This window comes from Agelaius tricolor, unplaced genomic scaffold (genome assembly GCF_023055355.1).
Source record: "Agelaius tricolor isolate 1412-34295 unplaced genomic scaffold, bAgeTri1.0.p SCAF_3, whole genome shotgun sequence".
Lineage (NCBI taxonomy): Eukaryota > Metazoa > Chordata > Aves > Passeriformes > Icteridae > Agelaius > Agelaius tricolor.
In genome coordinates this window covers 45,403,153-45,424,144 of record NW_027269263.1, presented here as the reverse complement: position 1 = coordinate 45,424,144, position 20,992 = coordinate 45,403,153, and the positions used below count along the sequence as shown (strand labels likewise).

The 20,992-nt window shown below is 42.2% G+C and overlaps 1 protein-coding gene across 1 annotated transcript; it reads right to left on the bottom strand.

The window, feature by feature from the left end:
* Positions 1–1,565: 1,565 nt before the first annotated feature.
* Positions 1,566–20,964, bottom strand: CAV1 (caveolin 1). The gene is made up of 3 exons (XM_071423690.1): positions 20,766–20,964; positions 19,848–20,012; positions 1,566–3,914 (listed from the first exon to the last, which is right to left on the bottom strand). The coding sequence occupies exons 1-3, from the start codon at positions 20,793–20,795 to the stop codon at positions 3,573–3,575; spliced, it is 537 nt and encodes a 178-aa protein (XP_071279791.1). The 5' UTR covers positions 20,796–20,964; the 3' UTR covers positions 1,566–3,572.
* Positions 20,965–20,992: the final 28 nt, after the last annotated feature.

Sequence of the window (20,992 nt, the reverse complement as noted above, 5' to 3'; positions counted from 1 at the left end):
AAATGTACATTTTACCACTGTCTCTTCAGAAGCCCCTAACAGAGTAAAGCATCTTGGAGACAGGATGTGCTAGTTGTACTATATGATTGAAATTTTAATTAAAAGTTCTACAGAAGAGAAAAAGACAGAAATAAAAAACCCGTGTCACACGGAGTCCCAGTGTCAGATAACATGAAATGAAAAAGTCAGGGTTTGTAAGACATAAATGAGGATAACAAAGGTGTTCTATCTTAGCAAAGACTTTTATTCTGTGCTTCTTTCCTCCTCCTCAGGACATAAAGAAACAAAAGGATGCAGCAGACACAAGGCAATGAAAGCAAACAAGTGAAGAGAGCAGCTCCAGTTAGACCTAAGTGAGGGTTAAAAGGTAGCTTGGGTGCAGATATGGAAATTCCTCATCATTATTAAAAGCCTAAGGTTTGTCTTTGTATTTTGTTGCAACTTCATTTCAATAAGTACATTTTAAAGAAATAATATGTATTTAGTTCTCAGTCAAATTCCACAGATCAACCACACAGTGAGACAGTTCACATGCTCTCAGCACTTGGGTACTTCACCTTGTTTGAAGTGCCCAGCTCTCCCGTAAGAAGAAACACAGGAAACACAGTTCAAACTACATGGCAAAATCTAGGAACTGGTGACTCAGAGGATGAAAAGAGTGACCAATGACAGTCACAAAACTTTTCTGGTAAGAGGAAAAACTATATTGAGCCCACCTGAACGCACAGGTCTTGAGGCAGTTTATGACACTGACTTGTATCTAGCAGAGTGAGGCTGGCACATTTACAGCCAAGCCAAGAAATTGCCTGGTGGCCCTGTCCAACACCTAATGTCTAATCCTCTACTTGACAAACCTGGATCTTGCCAAGGGGTGTACCTTGGCTGTGGCCTCAGTGTTATGGCAGGAGCATGGATATGAGATCCAGCCTCAGCACAGCCCCATGATTGCCCAGTGCCAGGGGCAGTGCAATCATAGTGTCAATCTGCACATCTCTCCCAGGAAGAGTCCTGGAGTCGTGATATTAGAAACAGTTAAGCCTGAATAAATCAGGCTCTTTGCAAAAACAAGATGTTTTTGGATACCGAAGGTGTGCTTGCTTTTCTTTCACATTACAACCTCCCTTTTCCTTTTAAAATATGTTACATTTTCCCACATAGTCCAATTCAACATACTAATTGCTACCACGAGCCTATTGAGTACTGCTAAATACACCATTCTGCTATTGGAAAAGATATGATGGACTACATTTATTTGGTATCTGCCATTTGAACATTATAATACAGCTAACAGATTTGTAGACCATTCATAATAGCATGTTTTGTTGGGCTTTTCTGTAACAGTGTGACAGGTATTGTGCAGAACACCCATAGAAATGAACTGTCCTGTCACAAGTTACGTCCATACACGGCTGAATAAAAGCTGTCATTCCCCTATTTCCATACATTAAATGCTAAGGTTAATGAGCTTTTATTAGGAAAAATCCTGTTTCTACTGGACTGACAAAGAAAGCTTTAAACCATTTTTGTCCACGTGACTTTCAAGGAAAAAGAAGTCAGACAGGATCTACCATTAAGCATCTTTTTATTGTAGTCTTTAATGTACATGCAGAATTTTTAAAAAAGGTGTCAGTTATATCTGTAAGCTTATAACAATAATGTAAATGTTTGGATCAGCAATGTATTTGGATCAGGGACTAAGAAATCTATGTGAACAGACATCTTTCAGGATATACAGTTTATATGGTAATCAAGAAGGTTTTCTTTGGAGTGATTTTCCTCATAAAAAGATAAAATATTTCTTGTTTACAATCTTGGTTGTTTTTAATACTGAAAAAAATCTATAATAGTACACTCTTCATTATGTACATAGAAAAACATAAAACTATATCCATACCAGTGTCTGTTTTAAATGCAAATAGTAGTTAATAGCTTTGTAAATTTTTGTGCACCCTCTCCCACCCCCATTTTCCCTCCCCCACCCCCACTTTAAAATGCAGCATTTCCTAAAGTTTTCAATGCTTTGGCAGAAAGAGAATGGAAGGCACTTCCATGTTAGGTAAAGCAATACGTGAAATATCAGCACTAAATAAAAAAAGCTGTAGGTGTACCAGACAGCTCCATGTTCATCCCAAGGGATGAAGTTTGCACTCCTGCGTGTCACGAACTGGTTTGCTAGAGATTCCAGCTGGAGCAGGCTCAGACCCCAGCTTGGTTTACAATAAAGCTGATTATCCTCACAACTATTTTTACAAATGCTTCACACAAACCAATGAGGATGCAGAGAGCATCTCTGAACACAGTACTGTCATGAGGGCAAAAAGCTCTTGCAGGTCACAGCATCAGAACATGTCGCAAAGGCCCCTCTGCTGAGGCCTTCCACTTTGCAACACGCTAGTTTCACACAACACCCTCTGTTTAAGACTTCCTGATGTGGAAACTCAGCTAAAAATGAACAAAGCAACACACAAATGTGAAGATTCTAAAGCATCTCTTGTGATGGATAAATTTAGACTCAGCAAAGCATCCTGAAAACGATCTGTGTGCTAGTGGCAGGCTGACCTCTGCTGATAGGGAAGTTTTGAAAGCTGTAGAAAAGTTTCTGGCAGGGGCAGCTCCTCCCTGGCCTCCCGTGGCTTGTTTGGCACTCCTTCATTTTCCTTTTAACTCAGGATTATCTCTGGCATACCTGCACTATGCATTTATATTAATACTTTGCAAAAATATCCCAGATGCCAATGAGATAAGCACCTAAATGCTTGCTAAGGGATGTGTCATAAGTCACAGTCAGGAAAACATCTCTGTAATGACCAGTTTTAGCTCTCAACTGCAGTTTGTTTCTGCAATCCTAGCAAAGGTTGAGAAATGACTGGATGCAAACTTCTGAGACAGAATGAGACAGAAAGGCACCGACCAAAGCTTTTACATGTCAATGTCTCCAGCCTGACAAAATGTTAAATTTTCAGGACATATGCTAGTTCAGTAATATGTTTACTTAACTAATTTATCATACTGCACAATATCTGACCACGACTGTAAATAGCTGCAGTCAACTGACAATCCAATTGAAAAAGAACATTCTGCTAAAACCTGCCAGCTGGTCACGTTCATTCTGCTGTGATAGCTCTGCACTCTTTAGCCACAATAAAATGAATGGCTTTATAGTGTTGGAAAGCATTTTTGTCATTCTTCAGTATCACTGTGGATTTATCTCACAAGGAATGAAGGGTAAGATAAAAAGGCATCCAACAACACTTCAAATCTCTGAATTGAACAGCCAGCAAAATAATATGCAGCTGGCATGGAAGAATAGCCCTTTAAGGTTAGTTTAAAATGCAGACCAAAGTGGGTGGGGGGGGAAGGCAAAAGAAAGGGAAAAAAAAAAAAAAGGGCAAGTAATCCAGTAAGAATGAACAGTAGAAAAAGAAACTGAGCAAGTGATTCTTTGTTTTGGGCCAGTCCACCACCAGTTGCTGTATGTTGCTTTGGGAAACACAAAACTGGCACCAAAACACTCCAAAAAACACAAAACCTTCACCCCCTTCCTAGGCTGATGGCTCTCCTTGAATTGTCCCTCAGATCTCTTTCCGTACTGTGGCTCGGATGCTGCTGAACACTCTGCCTATGGCCTCAAAGAGCGGGTCACAGAACGTGTGGATGCAGATGGAATAGACACGGCTAATGCACTGGATCTCAATCAGGTAGCTCCTTATGCACGGCACCACCGCCCAGATGTGCAGGAATGACAAAATGGCAAAGTAGATGCCCCAGATGAGAGCCATAGGAATACCAAAGATTGCTGACAGTAAACGGTAAAACCAGTATTTCGTTACAGTGAAGGTGGTAAAACTGGCCTTCCAAATCCCATCAAAGCTGTGTGTTCCCTCTGGCTCAGCAATCACATCTTCAAAATCGATCTGCAGCAAAGAACACAAAGTCAGGTCAGTCAGACATTCGCATCAAGGGTGTATTCCAGAAACACCTTTCCTGGAGAGCTATGGTCCCCTGCAGGAAAACACCAAGCACGTACTTCCTACACCCTCATGTGATTCAATCTATTATAACCCATGATTTAAGTCATGAATCTTCAGTAACCTTTACCCAGTGACTACCAGGGAGCCTCGATGATTAGCTCAAAATTAGACATCTAACTTCTAGATGGAGTTTTCCACAAAACAGAATATATCTTCCACACCTCCTACAGCCCTAAGGTATGCAGTGCCCTTCTGGTCTACTTAAGGTACGAAACAGGTGAATAAAATCATATTTCATTGTTTTGACTATTCACAAGTCACTCAAAAAGCCACCGAAGGAAACAGTGCATTCCAACATGCATATTTTAGCACTCTCTGTTGAAATACTGAGTTGTTCAGGAAGCTTAATTGTCATAACATTTCTATAAGAATATTAACAGAATTGCAATGATGGTTCAGCTCCATGTCACACAGACATGTTTGATATAACCCACAATACAGGATATTTAATTTAGTCAGCACAACCAATTGTATAGGCACTGCTAACAACAGGAAAGAGAACATCACAACACTATTCCTCTGCAAGGAAATAAATGGCTGTTTAAATCAGATGAAAGAAAAAAAAATTTGCATTCCTGGGACTGGATCCCGAAGCGAGATTATAATTCTGCCAAAAGTGAAGATTTACAGGAGCAAGGTAAGTATGACAGGGGCCAGCAGCCTCAGAAACTCAGGCAATTGTACCTTAGCATGCTGGAAGAAGAAGGTGAATATACATATGCTCTGTGTAAATACTGCTTACACTGTAAGAAAAGGCTCACAATCACTTCTTTTAGTCTAAAATATAAATAACAATTGAAAAGTACTTGTTCTTTGCTCCTGCTGAAACTTTTATCACCCCAGACATAAGTTACTAGCAAAGGGACAAATATTATAATGCCACTGGACTTTCCAGCTTCTTAGAGAAAAAAGATAATTACAAGCAGAAGTGTACAGTCTAGGTGCAATCTATGTGAATGGCTGGTAAGCCTTAGAGAGGAAATTTCTGAATTATCTGTGATATCCAACACCTTGAATGCCTAACACCAGGCTGGCTTAATTGAACATATTCACATTGCTCTCTATGCCAGTGCTCCTCTCTAGACATCCTGTCATTCAAATTATAAACCTCCTCTTTTTCTGCTACTCTGAACTATGTTCTAGTGATCTGAAAGTCATTCTTTGGGATGGATATTAATTATCATCATCACCATCACACTTAAAGGTAGCATTTGAGTTGAAACTTGATCTTCACGGAGACCTATGTCAGACTCTGCACTGGCAGAGTAGGTTTTCTTTTTAGCATACATAGGCAAGCAGACATACAATCTGCTTCTGCAGCTATTCAAAAGCAAACTTTTCATTGTAGCCACATCTCATGTTAGCTCGCTTTCAAAGTGAATGGGTGTTCTTGGCTTTTTATCAAAATTTTCCTTGAAATCAGATAATAAAAATATCCATATGATGGCAAAACCCAGGATGACAATAGTAAAAAAAAGCTGCTTCTCAAAAAATATTACTACATAAGGACTACATGGTTCAGCATAGCCCTCTTATTCTAAAACTTTAGTCAACTTATTGCATGCTTCCCCTCAGCTGTTGCTGTAATCCTTGGTAAAGGTAACACAGCCATCACAGAGGTTCAAAGCATGGAGGGCTAGTCAGTGTCATATCTAAAGTCTTTTCATTAATTTCAGTTGTAGTGGAAATACCATCTTGTATTATTTCAACTGGCAGAGAAGGGAAATATTAGATCTCATAAGGAAAAAAAGTTTGCATTGAACTCCATCAGCCTTTTCATGGTTGCATCTTTATTTTAGCCAAGTGAGACCTATTTTTATCAGAAATGCATTATTTTGGCAAGCAAAATGAAGTCACAGTTGAATGTGAATTTTTTAGATTTTAAAAAATATATAGTAAAATTAGCCCATAATTTGATTACTTTCGAAGTAATTCCTTGTAATGAAATGGCAAATGGAAGCCAATAAACTCACTGGTTTTCAAATCAAATAGTAAACTTTCTGTAATTGTGATTCTCAGTAACTAATATTTTTAGCCTGTTGTGTTCAACAAAATGTCCGTGGAGAGCTGGGGAGCTGACAGAAGAATCATGGCATATAACATTTCCAGATGGACAGCCCTGTACTGCTTCCAGGAGATGATGCTAATATTAGAACATTTATGATATATCTTTGGTCAGGATTTCCCAGCTCAAGTCATACATTGTTGTCCTAAAACACTCAGGAATGGATCTGTCTGTGAGATAACAGCGATGTATTCACGACACCAGTAATTATCAAGAGGTTAGCTTCTTGGAGCAATTTCAACAGCTCTCAGAATGTTTCTAACAATGCAGAGAAGTAGAAGAGATGGCCCTGTAGGAATGGTAGCTGATGTCACACTACTGACTACTGTGTCTGCCCATTTCATTATTCCTCAAATTCCATTTCACATTTCTCCAGTTTGAATAAGGGAGTGAGTGAAAAGACAAAAATGGCCTGACAACTTAAACTCTTAGCTGAATACAGTGTTAAAATGAAGCTGTTATCTTCCCAAAAGCTGTAAGAACATTATGAAACATAAGAACATTATGTACATGCCAAGAATTTATGGCTGGCACACGAACCTCTGCGGTGCTGTCCAAAACCAGACTTACCTGCAGCAATGTCTAAATAAAGACAGGCAAGGAGTTGAGGTAATCTGGGCTTTTCTACTCATGTGCTAAGAGAACACTGCCTGGGAAACACTATTTATTTCACTCTTCAAGCAGTACAGATAAGTCCTTATGCTGCAGGAACTGAGATATCACTCAGCTTCTTCCTGCACTAAACCACTCCCATGATGGATCCTGATTTTAACTTGTTCTCCTCAGGCTGCAGGAGGAACAGGTGACTGGATGCATTTTGCCTTGCTATAGATTACACTTACGTCACTCAGATTACTCACTCCCTCCTTAGTCCCTCCTACTACTCTCCTCTGGTTTTTAGTTCAGTAGCACTCACTGACAGTGAGTGTCATCAGACTGATAAAGGGTGTCCAACTGAAGTAAGGAAAGTAAAAATAGGACTGACAGGAGAAAGGGAAGTGCCCAGAAATATGATCCAACAGAAGACAGATGCTGTCATTTCTGGTAATGAATCTAACTTTCTTGTAAGTATAAGACAACATTTTTAGGGTATTGTTCTCAAGGTTACTTTTGTCAAAGCATCATGTGCATGTAGATCTGTGAACTCTCATTTTATCTACATAAAGATTTTCTTAGGCTGTGCACAGGTCTTTTTTAGTAGATTGCATGTTCCTTGTGTAGTTTGTTCCTCCAGAGCTGTCAGGATGTGCTGTGAAATCACAGAGGCAATTGCCAAGCTAGTGAAAATACATGCATGTTCACTTGTGACAGAAGTACAGGAAATGTGTTTGACCCTCTAAAGGATGCTAATAACTTGCTCTAGCCTTCTGTTTTAGACCAAACTATTAAACACTATCAACTCCTGCTCCATGCCTACAATGCACTTCCTGACTTCAGCTATTCTTTGTTTCCTACTATTCAGTTTGGTAAAGCCAGTTTTTACATTGCTTGAAGCTTTTGTCTGATTCTGCTATGAGAATTAATGCAGCTTCTTTTGCTCTGCACTTGTTTATTAAACCCCTATCAGGAAACTGAGGAACCTGCTTTGATTCTAAAATAGATTTATTTACAAGAAAGGGAAATGGTATGGGATTTATTTAAAAGATTTATTTACAAGACAGGCAAAATGTTTATTTAAAGATCAGTACTATTAATCAAAAAAGCTTAACAGTGTAAAGAACAGTGTAAAGTTATCATCTGACTCAATAACATATGCTACATGTATGAAATCAGTTGACCTGCTGACCTTGTCACTTCAAGTCCCTATGTATCAGAAGCTGGCCAGCTGGAAAGGAATATTAAATGCCAGGCTCAAATCACCTACTTACCAGCTGTGCTTCTCTAAAGTTTGTTCTTTGATGTTTGTAATATTCATCACATAGAAAAAATTGCTGTGCTTGGTCGATCAGAAAAAAAATATTAAGACCACCAGCATTAGGCTTTGACCTTCATTTCTGTGACTGTAACTATCATAATTTATACCTTTGTGTGTGTTGTACCTGCATGCTGCCACTGTAGTTGCAGCACACAGTTCACACAGCCAGGCACCACCTCTATTCCACTCCAGAGGAACCCAAACAAGTGCTGAGAATGCCTAAATTTTGGTGTGCTTTCACTGTCTCTTAGAGTCAGTAAGAGGAAGCTTAGATCCTTACTGTATCTCTATTGATTGATCACTAATATGTCCAGGCAGGCAGAACACTTAAATATGTACACATCAGGAAAATGTGAACTGTCCCACTGATGTCAATATGCTTACACACTCTGCTAGACCAGGGCTAAAGTCTAGGCTGAATGTACACAGGAAAGAGTCATAAGCTAGTTTTCTTTACATTTTTATGTCCAGAGTGTGGAAACTGTCTTTACTGCTTACCTGGGCTGTTTTTAAATAGGTTTTCCCTGATTCCAAGACCATAAGTATAATATTGTTTCACTGTATTAAAACATGTCCTGGCAAGGCATGAGGAAGATATGTTTTTTTTTTCTGTTGTAATAAATGCAATTTGTAAAATTACCAAATATATTCAATGTTCTTTAAAGAAACATTAACATAAGAATATGTATAAAATATCACAAAATGACAAGCCTTTCTATGGCATGGGTCACATTTGGGAAGTGATGTTAAGGACAGATGCAACACTGTTCTTATGTTGGAGAAGGTTGTGATGTGTATTGTTAAAAATAAGAAAATGTGTGAGCATATGAGATTATTATTCCTTTAGCATTTCCACATGCTATTTGGAATTAAAAATTCCCAGTTACAGTGCCTGAAGAAAAAAGACATCACAGCAGCTGAAAAAAAAGTTAAACAATAAACTCACAAGCTTTCTGTTAAATCACTGATGCCAGTTAAGAATTTATGTATTTCCTTGATCCTTTGGAATACCACATTACCACATATGATGCTTGTCTTGACTGCTTGTCCTGACTGCTGCCACAGTTTAACAGAAAATGATGAAAAAGTTTATACTCTTTCTACTGAATCCACAGGAAAGAGGACAGGGAGTTGTTGGGACTTACAGGAGAAAGTTGCTCTTCTCCCTTCCCTCCAGACACCCAGACTCATTCACCCTTTTAAGAGCACTGTGTTATCTCCATCTGGCAAACCTGTAGTTATGTAGGAAAGCTGGCACTTTGCTCCTGAACACACAGAGCTTCATGATTCCTAGATGGTCTACTTCCTCACTACTCAGGTCTCAACAGCAAACATTAGTTGATCTCAGGGGTTCACTAAAGCAAAAACTCATTCTGTTCCACACTATTCACACAAACCTCGAGCAAAAGGGTGACTACAAAATGTACACATCTAGCACTGTTCTGTTCCCTCACAAGACAGGAAATCACCTTCAATCTTGGTACTGGTGGCAAGCATCTAACAAGGGAACCCCAAGAGTCCCTCCAGGCTGGGCTGCAGCATGATTAGGCTTTGCCTGTCAATCTCAAACTCGGTCTTCAGAGCACACTGTTCTTCTGGGGACTGGCCAGATCACAAGGCACAACAGTTGCTTCTTTGCAAAAAAAAAAAAAAAAAAAAGATGCCATGACTGCAGATGGCTAGGATCAGAGCTGTTGTGTAAGGCTTGTTGAGTGCAGAAAAATTACAAACAAGTATTTCCAAAGTGAACGAGAGCCTAAACAAGCAAACAGAACTGTTGCACCCCAGTTACTTGCACAAACTGACCAAAGAATTTGCTCTACCTTTCCTGTCTCCCTGTGCTTGCTTCCCACAGTATGGCACGAAAAGTTCCACTGGCAGATCTCTTAATGGAAACAGTGAATCTTTCCTGAGTGCTACAGAGTATGCCAGAAAAGCAAACAATGCTTTAACAAACAAGGATATTCATGTTGGAAAGTGGAATTGAAGGACTGCACTCTCCTAGCCAGAGAAGAAAACCAGTCTGGTCAGGAGTGACTCCTGCTGCATGCATAACAAATACTCAAATGCATTATGAAAATGTGTAAGCAATGCCATGGCAAATGGTAATTGTAGATCACCATTTCACAAACTGAAAATCATAGAAAAAAGCAAAAAAAATAAAAATTTGGCTTCTATTTACTGAGAGAACAACGTCCTGCTCCCTGCCTGTGCTGATTACAAACCAGAAAAGCCCTGCTGATGGTCTTTGTTCCATCAGATGGGCAGGCTCACCAAAACCTGCGGAAGTACTCGTGAATAAAATGCAGTTTATGCCAATGGGTCAGCTCTGCAGCAAACAGCTGCTCCCCAGAGATCTCCTGAAGCACTTGCCTGTCCTGTTCCAATACAGGCTGGCAGAAGGGAAGACAAGCAGTTTCAAGGAAAGATCTGCACTCTACCACAGCAAAACTTCCTGTGCAGGTGGGGATACCGTGTCAGCAAGTTCCTTGACAAATGTCTTGATGTTGTTGGAGTAAGCAGACAGAAAATAAAATTACTGTTTTCCTCCCTGGAAACTGGGCTGCTGGGAGTTTATTGCAGCTTTCCCAAAGAGAAACCCTTAAGAAGCTTTCTTTGTTTTTATCACTTGGTTCATGTTCCACAGTTCCTTGTTTGATACAGCTATTTTAGCAAAGAACCCTAATACATGTATGTATATTCATATATGTCTGTCCATCCATATATTTAAAGAGGTATATTTATGAACATGAACACCAGTGTGAAGTTTTGACTACACTAAACATAAAAGAAATTTTTTCTTTTATTTCACTGATGCCTGGAGTTAAACTGAATCCAAAAGCCTTATTAAAAGACATCGTGTAAACTGATTTCATATTTTAAATTATATTTAATAAACAAAAATATGACATATTTCTATTTTATTATGCTTATATACTATTAAGGTAATAAACTGCTATTAAGCATAAGTTTTTAGAACTTGGTCTAACTTTATCATTCCTAAATTTAGGCACTAATGGGAAGTGGAAATGTAGTGACCTCAGACTCTTTAGTAGTGCATGGAGAGACAGTGATCCTTGGAGGTTGTTTTAGACCTGGAAAACACTATTTTCTCTTTATAGTTTGTAAAGGGAGTCTAAGGAGAGGAGACTCTTGATTACATATAATATCAATAAACACACTCTTGGTTAGCTGCTGCCATTCCTTTTTTTTTTGCAAATCTGTATAACTTGTTTTCACCTTTTCCCCTCATTTCTACCTGAACCATGCTTATTGCTGACAGTGGGTGTGCAGTGATGCCCAGCTGCCTCTCTTTTCCTTTAAAAATAAACTTGACCCTGCATTTGTACTGTTAGAATGTTGTCTTTCTTATGGAAGAGCTTAAGTTACTGATCCTTAAATATAAGGTATTTCTTTAATATTTCATAAAAATCAAGATATTTTATAGTTCTGCTCCTGTCATAAACTGCATGAGAACAGCAATGGGAACAAGTGCAAGCTGTGTGGTGAGGCTGACACACTGGAGGAAAGGGGATGCCTTGACAGGCCTGAGAGCTAGGCACCTCTGAGCCTCATGAAGTTCAACAAGGCCAAGTGAAAGGTCCTACACTTGCATCAGGGCAGTCTCAAGCACAAATACAGGCTGGGTGGTAGTAGACTGAGAGCAGCCCTGCAGAGAAGGACTTGGGGATGTTGGCTGATAAGCAGCTCATACAATCTGGCTTGCAGCCCAGAAAGCTGACAGCACCCTGGGCTGCACCAAAAGAAACAGGTTGAGGAAGGTGATTCTCCCACTCTGCTCTCATGAGACCCCACCTGGAGTACTGTGTCCAGCTCTGGGCCTCCAAGATGAGAACATGGGCCTGTTGGAGCAAGTCCAGAGAGCCAAGAAGATGATTAGAGGGCTGGAGCACACCCTCTGTGAAGACAGGCTGAAAGACTTGTGGCTGCTCAGTCTGGAGAAGAGAAGGCTCTCGCAGGAGTAAATAAAGTGGGCTATAGAGGGACTTTTTACAAGGGCATGTAGTGACAGGACAAGGGGGAATGGCTTTAAACTGAAACAGAGTAGGTTTAGATGAGATATTAGGAAGAAATTCTTAGGACAGGCACTGGAATGGGTTTCCCAGAGAAGCTGTGGATGCCCCATTCCTGGAAGTGTTCAAGGCCAGGATGAGGGGGCTTTGAGCAACCTGACCTCGTGAATGGCATCCCAGCCCATGGCGGGGGCTGGAGCTGCATCATCTTTAAGGTCCCTTCTAACCCAAACCTTTCATGAACTTGGAATTCATAAAACAGTTGATGATTTTATGGCTGAGCTCTACAGGAGATAGATCCCTGATCTTGAGGAAAACTGATTATTTTTTGTAGCATCTGTTTGAATTCCAGTAAGGGATTTCAAAGTTGAAAAAGGAAATGTTGCAATCCATCTATGAGACTCCCTTAGGCTTTTTTGGAACTCAGAATATAAATTCAGCACAGCAGGAGTTCAGACAGAGAATGTGATGCTTTCACCTTCAGCTGTGAGAATGTCTTCTCACTTCTTATCTATGAAGTTGAATTTATCAGTTCCTATTTGTTTAACTACAAACAAACTCCACCCTTGTACAGCCCCACTAACATCTAGAACATAGCTCCTACATCTTGAATAAAATCATATTTTATCAATTCATGAACTCATTAAAATGGGACAGTGGCACTGAAATTATTTTTCTTTTGATTGCTAATCTAGTAACAATTTCTGACAGGAATGATATTGCATTAAGTTCAAATTTTTTTTGAAACTTTTTCAAGTATTTTGGAAATTTTTTTAATCAAAAGGCATTTTCTTAAGAAATCTGTAATGAAAATATAAAGAGATTAATGGTGTAAAACATGCCTCCCCAGTAAATCAAATGAAATTAAATGGCATAATTTCTCTTTCACATTCAAAATAGGCAACCCTTTTAAAGTCCAAGATGGGTTTTATAACTGTCATTTGTCTAGAAAATAAATATGGTAGTTCTGGATCAAAAAGCTCAGAAAATCAGTTACTGATTTTCACCAGACTTTTTTTCACCAGACTTCATCCTGCTGTCTATGAGCAGGGTATTTGAGAGCTGTGGGAAACACAAACTTATCTTAGTTTAGAACTGTATCTCTCTTCTGTTTTCCAGAGATCATAAGTGTTTCAGAATCACCCAAGTTCATTTGTATTTTCTTCTTTCTGTTGCCTAAAATACAACCAAGATAAAATTTCCTCACTGGGGACCTCATTGGTAGACCCTTCTACTGTACACAATTATCCCTTTTTCCCCTGGAGAGTTTTGCATTTCAATATTCTTTGTTTGTTTGTTTTTGATATTCATGCAAGAAGAGAGTGTTTCTATCCACATAGTGGGCTAAAAATTCTACAATAAATTCAAATTGTTCTTAATATTTTCTAACATATGATTGTTGAAGTTATCAGAATTGAAAGTATTTGCCTCTTTTGAATCTGAGATAGTGTCCAATAAATTCTAACAAAAGAAACAGCCATGCTGAATCATTTGCTCTGTCCCCATGGCCATCAAATTTTTCTATGGAGTTATGAGTCATGTTCATCATGCCAAGCAAGAAGGCTGTGCATAAGGCTTTAATAATACCATGAGTTTAAATGTGAACACAGTTTTTAGAGAAAGAAGCTTTCATTAGAACAGATGCCATTATTAGCTGTACTCTTATGGACATTCAGAAATTCCATGCCTGAGAACTCCTAATTAATGTGCAAGCAAACTATTTTTCAGAACTCTTAAAACCTCGCTCAGACCTTGTATAAGCTGGCATTCATAATGACTCAAGTCTTTAATCTCATACTCCTAGACCAGCCTTGGAAGAAATATTTGAAACAACTGAATCACGTGGTCAGCCAAAGTCAAACATTTGACTCTGCTCGCATTTTATATCTAAACCCCACAGCTTGTTAATAGGACACAGCATTACAGAACCATTTCATTTAATTAATTGCTTTGCACAAGTAAGGGGCCATGTCTAAACTACAAGTATCAGCAGTTGAGACAAGCATGCCCTCTGAAAGCACTGCTTCTCCTGTCCTGTGGTTAAACACTGCGAATCTGCCTCCAGAGGCATCACTTTGGTCACTGCCAATCTCAAGAGCTCAGGTGACAAGCTTGGATTGGAACACATACACATATATTTGTGTATCTAAGTATTTATATGCATGTTTTTAAACTTAAACATTTATCTATGTTTAGATCTCATGACTTTTAACAATTTCTAAAAACAAAGAAAAAGGGTCTGCATTATATTTCACTTAATTACTTACTTCAGAAATAGCACCTGATTGCACTCTGTTTTTTCTCATTTTACTATGTTAAAGAGCAGAATTGTGTTCCTCTCAGGTTGACATTTATTCTCACATCTGAGTGACAGCCCACCTTAGGTCTCCCATTCAAACAGAGCATGGGGTGACACCTGCTTTCCCTCCAGGAGGTTCTCAGGGGTGGGAATGGGAAGTGCTCTGACCAGGCATCTCTCTGTGCATCTTACACCATGCTCAGCACAACAGGGAGGGACCTTAATCATGAAAAATTACATAAAATGTAAACCGCTTTTGAAAAACCCTCTCTTTTTATTATGAGACAGAAATTTTAAATACCTTTAAAAGCATGCCTGAGTAATACTTTCCTCCCTAATGAGTACATAAGGGTATTACAGTATTTGTCAACATCTGACTAAAAATTCCAGACTTTTCCTTGCAGTAAGCTGAATTGCTCTCAACTGCACTAGTTTTAAGTGGAAGGCAGGAATACATAACTTTTTGAAACTTGGTACAAAAGCTCTGCATCCTCACATTCTGTAGCCAAGTACTAGATTTATTTTTTTTTCCAGAGCAAAAAGGACTCCTATACAACCAAGAGCAGATAGACACCACTTGTTTACAATAAAATAATAATTATGTTCTAGATGGTAGACCAGCCACAGGCCTCTCTTCCTGGCACAGCACTGTAGGAAAAAATGGCAAACTGTCTGCAGATGTGACTGCACAGTTGGTCCTCACTAGTAAAGTGAGGATTAGACTTTGTAGAGTTGGCTGCAAGGTCTGTGCCCATTCTGAGCAAGAAGCAAGGAAGTTAGTGAGAAGAGTAATCTGTAGGAGAGCTGGCTCCCTCCTCTGTGTTTTCCAAATTCAGTAAACTCTGTGCAGACCTGACCACAGATATGTTGAGAAAGTTTGAACTCAAAAACTCGAAGGCTGCAATTTAGCCGCACTCGAAAAACACAAATACTGTGTTGGGAAACAAGAAGAGCAAAGCCTGAACTTCAGGCACCTTCATGTGAGTCCTGGGTCATTGGGGAATGAATGAGAGAAAAAAGCAATAAGCTTTCCACCCTGTTTGTTGTGTCTCATCACAAAGAAAACCTGCGGGACACAAGTCCAAGAGCAGAACTGTCTGGTGAGGGACATATGAAACAGATAAAACTATGGCAAACCACCTGTACAATCACCAGCATGACTCCTGGAGAGCTCCCACATGCACAGAGGCTGTTTCTCCCTTACTAGATTCCCTCCTTGCCCCCTGCCTGAGTAAGCCACCTTCACAAGCCAGTGCCTGAAACAAGGGAACCACTAGTGCACATTCTCTCTCTGTCTAGGTATGAAGTATGAAGACAGTTGTGTGAGGAAGAAAAATCTTTCCTTTCTGGTCTCCAGAGAAAAAATTGAGGAAAAAAAAGGAAGTTCTGGTGATTTTAACTAGCTTGTGCTTCCCCCTGTTCAGAGCTGTTACTTCCACTGTCTTCATACCTCAGGTTCCATAAGGCCTTGTTCACATCCCTCTCAACATAAATCCAGTCACTTGCCCCATTTTTCTGGAAACTTCTCAGCACTACGCTTCCACTTGGTAGGTAATGCAAAGACAGACCATAAGCAAAGTCACCAACAGCATTGATGCAAAGCTGCTCCATGTGTCTAGTTTTCATAAAAGGATTTTGAGTTTCCATAAAAGGGTTTCTGCCCCTTGCCTGGATCCCAACCCTAAAGCTGCCTGCACCACACATCTGCTGCAGGGGAAGCTGGGCAGATGCTCTGCTCCAAATCAAGGGAACGTGTCTCTTGCTTCTCACAAGAGAAGGTTATTTTTAAAATGTGCTATGGGAAGTATTTGAATACAGACAACACTGAGGCCTTTTAGAGAGCTGCTTACAGAGCAGATTCCTCACTCTCTGTCTAATCATTTCTATTTCATGGCTGACTGATTTGTCCCCAGTTTCCATGCTGTTGTGCCTCATAATCAAGGGGGAAGAAATGCATAAAATAGTGGGTAAAAAGCAGAAAGTTTTGAATCTAGAAAAATGCTAGGGCTTTGAACAAAATTGAGCTCAGACTCATACTTCTGGCATTACAGGACTCCTACACTTTTTTTTTCTCTAACTTTCAGTACTTAAGACTGGGGTCTCCTTCAGTTAGTTTAACATTCTGCCTGGAAGTTTTACAGCCAAAGTAAGAATGGTAGATGCATGTCAGAAGGGAACTACAGACTGATGGCTAAGGCAGGGACTGAATCTGTGTATTTTCACCCCAACCCAAGCTTGTCCCCTATGTACTGGGTGTGAATTTTATTGCTACGTCTAATAGACTGAATGTGAACCCTGTGGTCCATATAAATGCAAATTGTGGCAAAAATCCTCTCTCTACTCTGCAAGTTGGTCTATCTATGAAATACTTAAAATAAAAGTTTTTCTTATTTATCTTTGTAACAAGCCAGAAAATGTTAATTTACAATGCCATTTTGTACACATACTGCTGTTTTTATGATGTAAAATGGATCATGCCTGGTTAACATCAAATTCATTTTGGTATATTCCTATGTCTTGATGTGACTATCTTCAACACCAGGAGCTCACTTGGTGACAGAGGCAGTATTGGTATTCTGACTGTTTGCAGTTTTTCGGTGAATGCGTTGAACCACGATTACTTCAAAAGGACAAACTGAAAAGCTTGTTTTTCCATTCCTACACTTATTATTCGCCAAGTTTATTTTAGAAGACGGAATGTAACAAACTTCCTTAATCCTTGTCTCTGTGGGAGGCAGAGAGGGCAGGATAGGCTTTGTAGGTTTCAGCTTCTTTTAAGCCTATTATGGTTTTTTTCTGTCAGTGGTCTCTTTTCCCATCAGGGTCTTTCTTTCATTGGGTTAGGTTGTGGACACCAGAATTCTGACTTGCTTGGGAGCAATGACTCATCCTCAGAAGGTCTGGTTGCTTTGGGGACTTCTCCTGTTGACATATGCAATAAACTGTGATGCAGGGCTGTTCATGAGCTCTGGCATTCCCTGTCTACTCAGCTGCTCCTCCATGGGTAGAAGAAAAAATAATTGCTCTCTCCTCTTTAAAATCATCCATTTTAAAGGCAGTTTTGTACCATTAGGTACACAGATTATTTTTTCTAAACAAATAATAATTTTATGCCTTTTCATTTTTATATGGCTCCTTAAAGATACAGGCTGCTGTGATAATTCTTAGTATGGATCCAGCAATATGACCATGGCTTGTCATATTCAGCACCTTCAAATTGTGTTGAAGTCTGGAATTTGAATCAAGACCTTGTTAAATTGTCCACACATAGCATGGATCATTTTATAGATACACATTCAGGATCCAGAGTTCACCTTTTGATTCTCTGGAAACAATACAGTATTTTTCCTTTACAAGAATGGTCTTCATTACAACAAACATGGTGAATGGCACACACTCTGACACTGCTGGCCACTAAGCAAGCCATTTAGTGGCTTAGTCACCTACCAGGACTGGGCAGCTCCCATTTTTCCTAGGGTCTGACCAACCCAGATGACAGCACCCTCAATTTTCACATTGCAGTGGTGTATTCCCTCTCCATCTTTCCAGGCTGCAGAGCGATCTGAGAAATGCTTGTTAGGCCTTGGCTTCGGAAACACCACCTGGGCTCAGCTCTTTTCAAGCTTACCAGAAACACTGTCTACTCCCAGGAATTACTAAAAATCTGCTGTTTTCCTTATGACCACCCTTGGAAAATATTCCTCCTGCCTGAATGGCACAACATTCCTGTTCTCACACCTTCGGAGAAAGCGTGGACCCAAAGTGCGGCCAGGATGAAACATTGTTATGACTAAAGCCCGCTCTCCTACAAGCCTATAAACAGCAACCCAAAAAGGGCCTTTGAGCCCTCCTGGACTACACCAAGCTATTACCAGCAACCTCCCTCTGAGGGAGATGCCTCTCAGAGCCTCATGTATGGAGGATCACTGAAACAAGCTGTATCCTGGGCCAATCTGCAGACTCCTCAAGGCCCAATCCTTTGCCCATTAGGAAGTGCAAAAGCATCCAAAGTGAGTATTTCATTGATCTCTGGGGGGAATTCTTCACAGGCACCTTGCTTGCACTGGCTTTCCTGTCTGTGTGCATGCCCCTGCACATATGCTACAGCAAATCTGAGAGAAATACTGCTTTCTTAGATGTCTAAGTACCTTGGGTATCTAAGTAAATTAAGCTAGTGAGTAAGGTTAGGTTATGGTTATAAACTTACTTAAATGCTAAATTGTTAAACATAAGTTATAAGCTAAGTGTTGCTAAGTGTTGTTCTTTTGTTGAGTTGCTAACTTCAAAGTTATAAATAGGTTAAATGCTATTTTATTTTCAGTAAATTGCTACGGTTAGGTTAAGTCATAAATTAAATTTAAGCTGTAAGTTAGGTATAAGTGTTCTTCCTATGTTAAATTGTTAGGCTTAAGGTATAAGTTAAGCCTAACAATGTTAGGTTGGAGTGTTGTTAAGCTTTCAGGCCCTGCTCCTTTTTATCCTTGCCCGCACTGTCTTTTGTCACACACACGCACCTAAGCACACACACACACACACCCCTAGATAGTTCTCAGTTCATTTCTGTTTTGATTGCCTGGATTTTGTTTGGTTTTGTTGTTGTTTGTATTCCCTTGTTGTGCCTTGGCTGTCCTGTAAGTAGCAGAGTGAATCTTGCCAATGAACTTGTCATGCTTTGCCACTTACTTAATATTAAATCTGACTTTTGCTCATACCCTTGCCAATGATTTTTTAAGTGATCTCAAACACTCTCGTTCGTAACACACGTGGATTGTACAAATTTGGCTGTATAAATTCTTTTTCTACAAAAAACCATATTTCTGTGATATTTTTGACCAAAGTGACTTCAAGCAAAAATCTCCATCAACCCTGACCTGTCAAAACAGTCAAACTGATTTATAAACCCAAACAAGAAAATCTAGGCAAGGGCACAGTTAGATTTTGCTTAGCTTATCGTCTTTTGAAGGAAGGAAAAGCACCAAAGAGAACAAAAAAGAACAAGGACACAAATCCGCCACCAGAATCTCTGATTTTGCACCCGCCAGGCTTAGGGAGGGCGATCTGGTTTGTGACATCTCCCCGCCCTGCCTCTGTGCGTGCCTCGGGGAAGGAAAATCTTTCCGACGGTGTTACACAAGGTCACGCACTCATCCCCGCGCTCCCGGGCGGGACGTCCCGGCTGCAGCTCGGGCTGCGGCACCCAGCGCGGCGGGACCCCCGCCCGGCCGCCCCGCGGGACAGCGCGCCCAGCCCGACACGGGGCCGGCCCCGCTCCGCGCCCGAGCGAGGAGCTCCGCAGGGCTGTCCTGGCCGCTGCCCGCCTCTCTCCTGCCCACTCCGCCTTTTCTTAAAAAAACCCAAAAACCCCATCAGCCCCTGGCCCGTTCCCTCCTGCAGCAGGTGGAGGGATGTGGTTCGCGGCATCAGCCTCCCTGACAGTGCCCGCGTATCCTGCCTCGGCAGGACTTGGTATCGCCCCCCGCGACGTCCCGCCTCGGCCCCTCACCTTAACCACGTCATCGTTGAGGTGCTTGGGGTCTCGGTTGACCAGGTCGATCTCTTTGGTGTGCACGTCGTGCACCGCCTTTTCGCTCAGCTCATCTGCCATCATCTTGTTGTTGGGCTTGTAGATGTTGCCCTGCTCCCGGACGGGCGCCGTGTACAGAAAACCCTGCGGGGAGCAGAGGGAGCGCGGGCGGGCGGGGAGAGCCCAGTGAGGCGGGGAGGGCAGGGCAGGGCCGGTCCGCGCCGCGCAGGAGGGCGGGCTGGGGCTGGGGCTGGGGCTGGGGCTGGGGAGGCGGCCCCGGTCCCGCGGGCAGCGGGATGCAGGCTGCGGGGCGGCCTCGCCCGGCTATTTAACCGCGGCCGCGGGGCGCGCACCACACCCCCGTCGTGCCAGGCGCCGGCTCCCGCTCCCGCCGCCAGGCGGCCCCGGCCCCACGGCATTGCCCCGGGGCGGAGCGAGTGGCCCCACTCGCGGGTGTGGCCCCGCGGGCACGGCAGGGACCGTCCGGGGCTCCCCGCGCAGCGCCCTCCTCACAGCGCCCTCGCCCTACCGCCCCCACTGCGCGGACCTGAGCACGGCGCCCGCACCGCCCTGTCCTCACTACACTTGCCCCCCTCCTTATACCGCCCTTCATGCAGGGCCATCACCGTACCCTCTCCATCCCAGTGCTCTATGGGCTCTCCATACACCGCTCTTGCCGCACGGCAGCCAGCAGCCCCCCAGACCGCGCTCCGCTGGGGACGAGCGCCCCGGCTCCCCCTGCCCGCTGTCCCTGCCCGCAGGTGCCCGGCCGTCCGCCCTCGTGCCGCCGAGCCGCCCCTCGCCCCGCTCCTCCGACGGCTCAGGGGGCTTGCAGGTGGCCGCTGCAGGCAGCCGGCGGCGGGGCAGCATCCCGGCCCCATGCCCCGGCGGTCCTACCTCCGAGTCTACGTATTTGGTGCCGGACATGCTGCCGCGGGCTGCTGACGGCTCTGCCGCGAGTTACTTTGCCCTGTGACTTGCAGGAGCGGAGGCAGGAAGATTCCGCTCTGCGGAGCGGCCGGCCGGGGGAGGTAGCTGCGCGGAGAGGGCTGGCGGCTGGCCAGGGCGGCTCCCTGCCTCCGGCTGGGGTGGATGACAGCGCGGGACGGCCCCGCACATGGCAG

Bases quoted from the DNA above. Each gene is read 5' to 3' on its own strand.
- CAV1 (XM_071423690.1), bottom strand. From the start codon at position 20,795: ATGTCCGGCACCAAATACGTAGACTCGGAG. The intron at 20,013-20,765 runs GTAGGACCGCCG...TGCTCCCCGCAG, and splicing joins CCAAATACGTAGACTCGGAG to GGTTTTCTGTACACGGCGCC. The intron at 3,915-19,847 runs GTGAGGGGCCGA...TCTTTGCTGCAG, and splicing joins TCAACGATGACGTGGTTAAG to ATCGATTTTGAAGATGTGAT.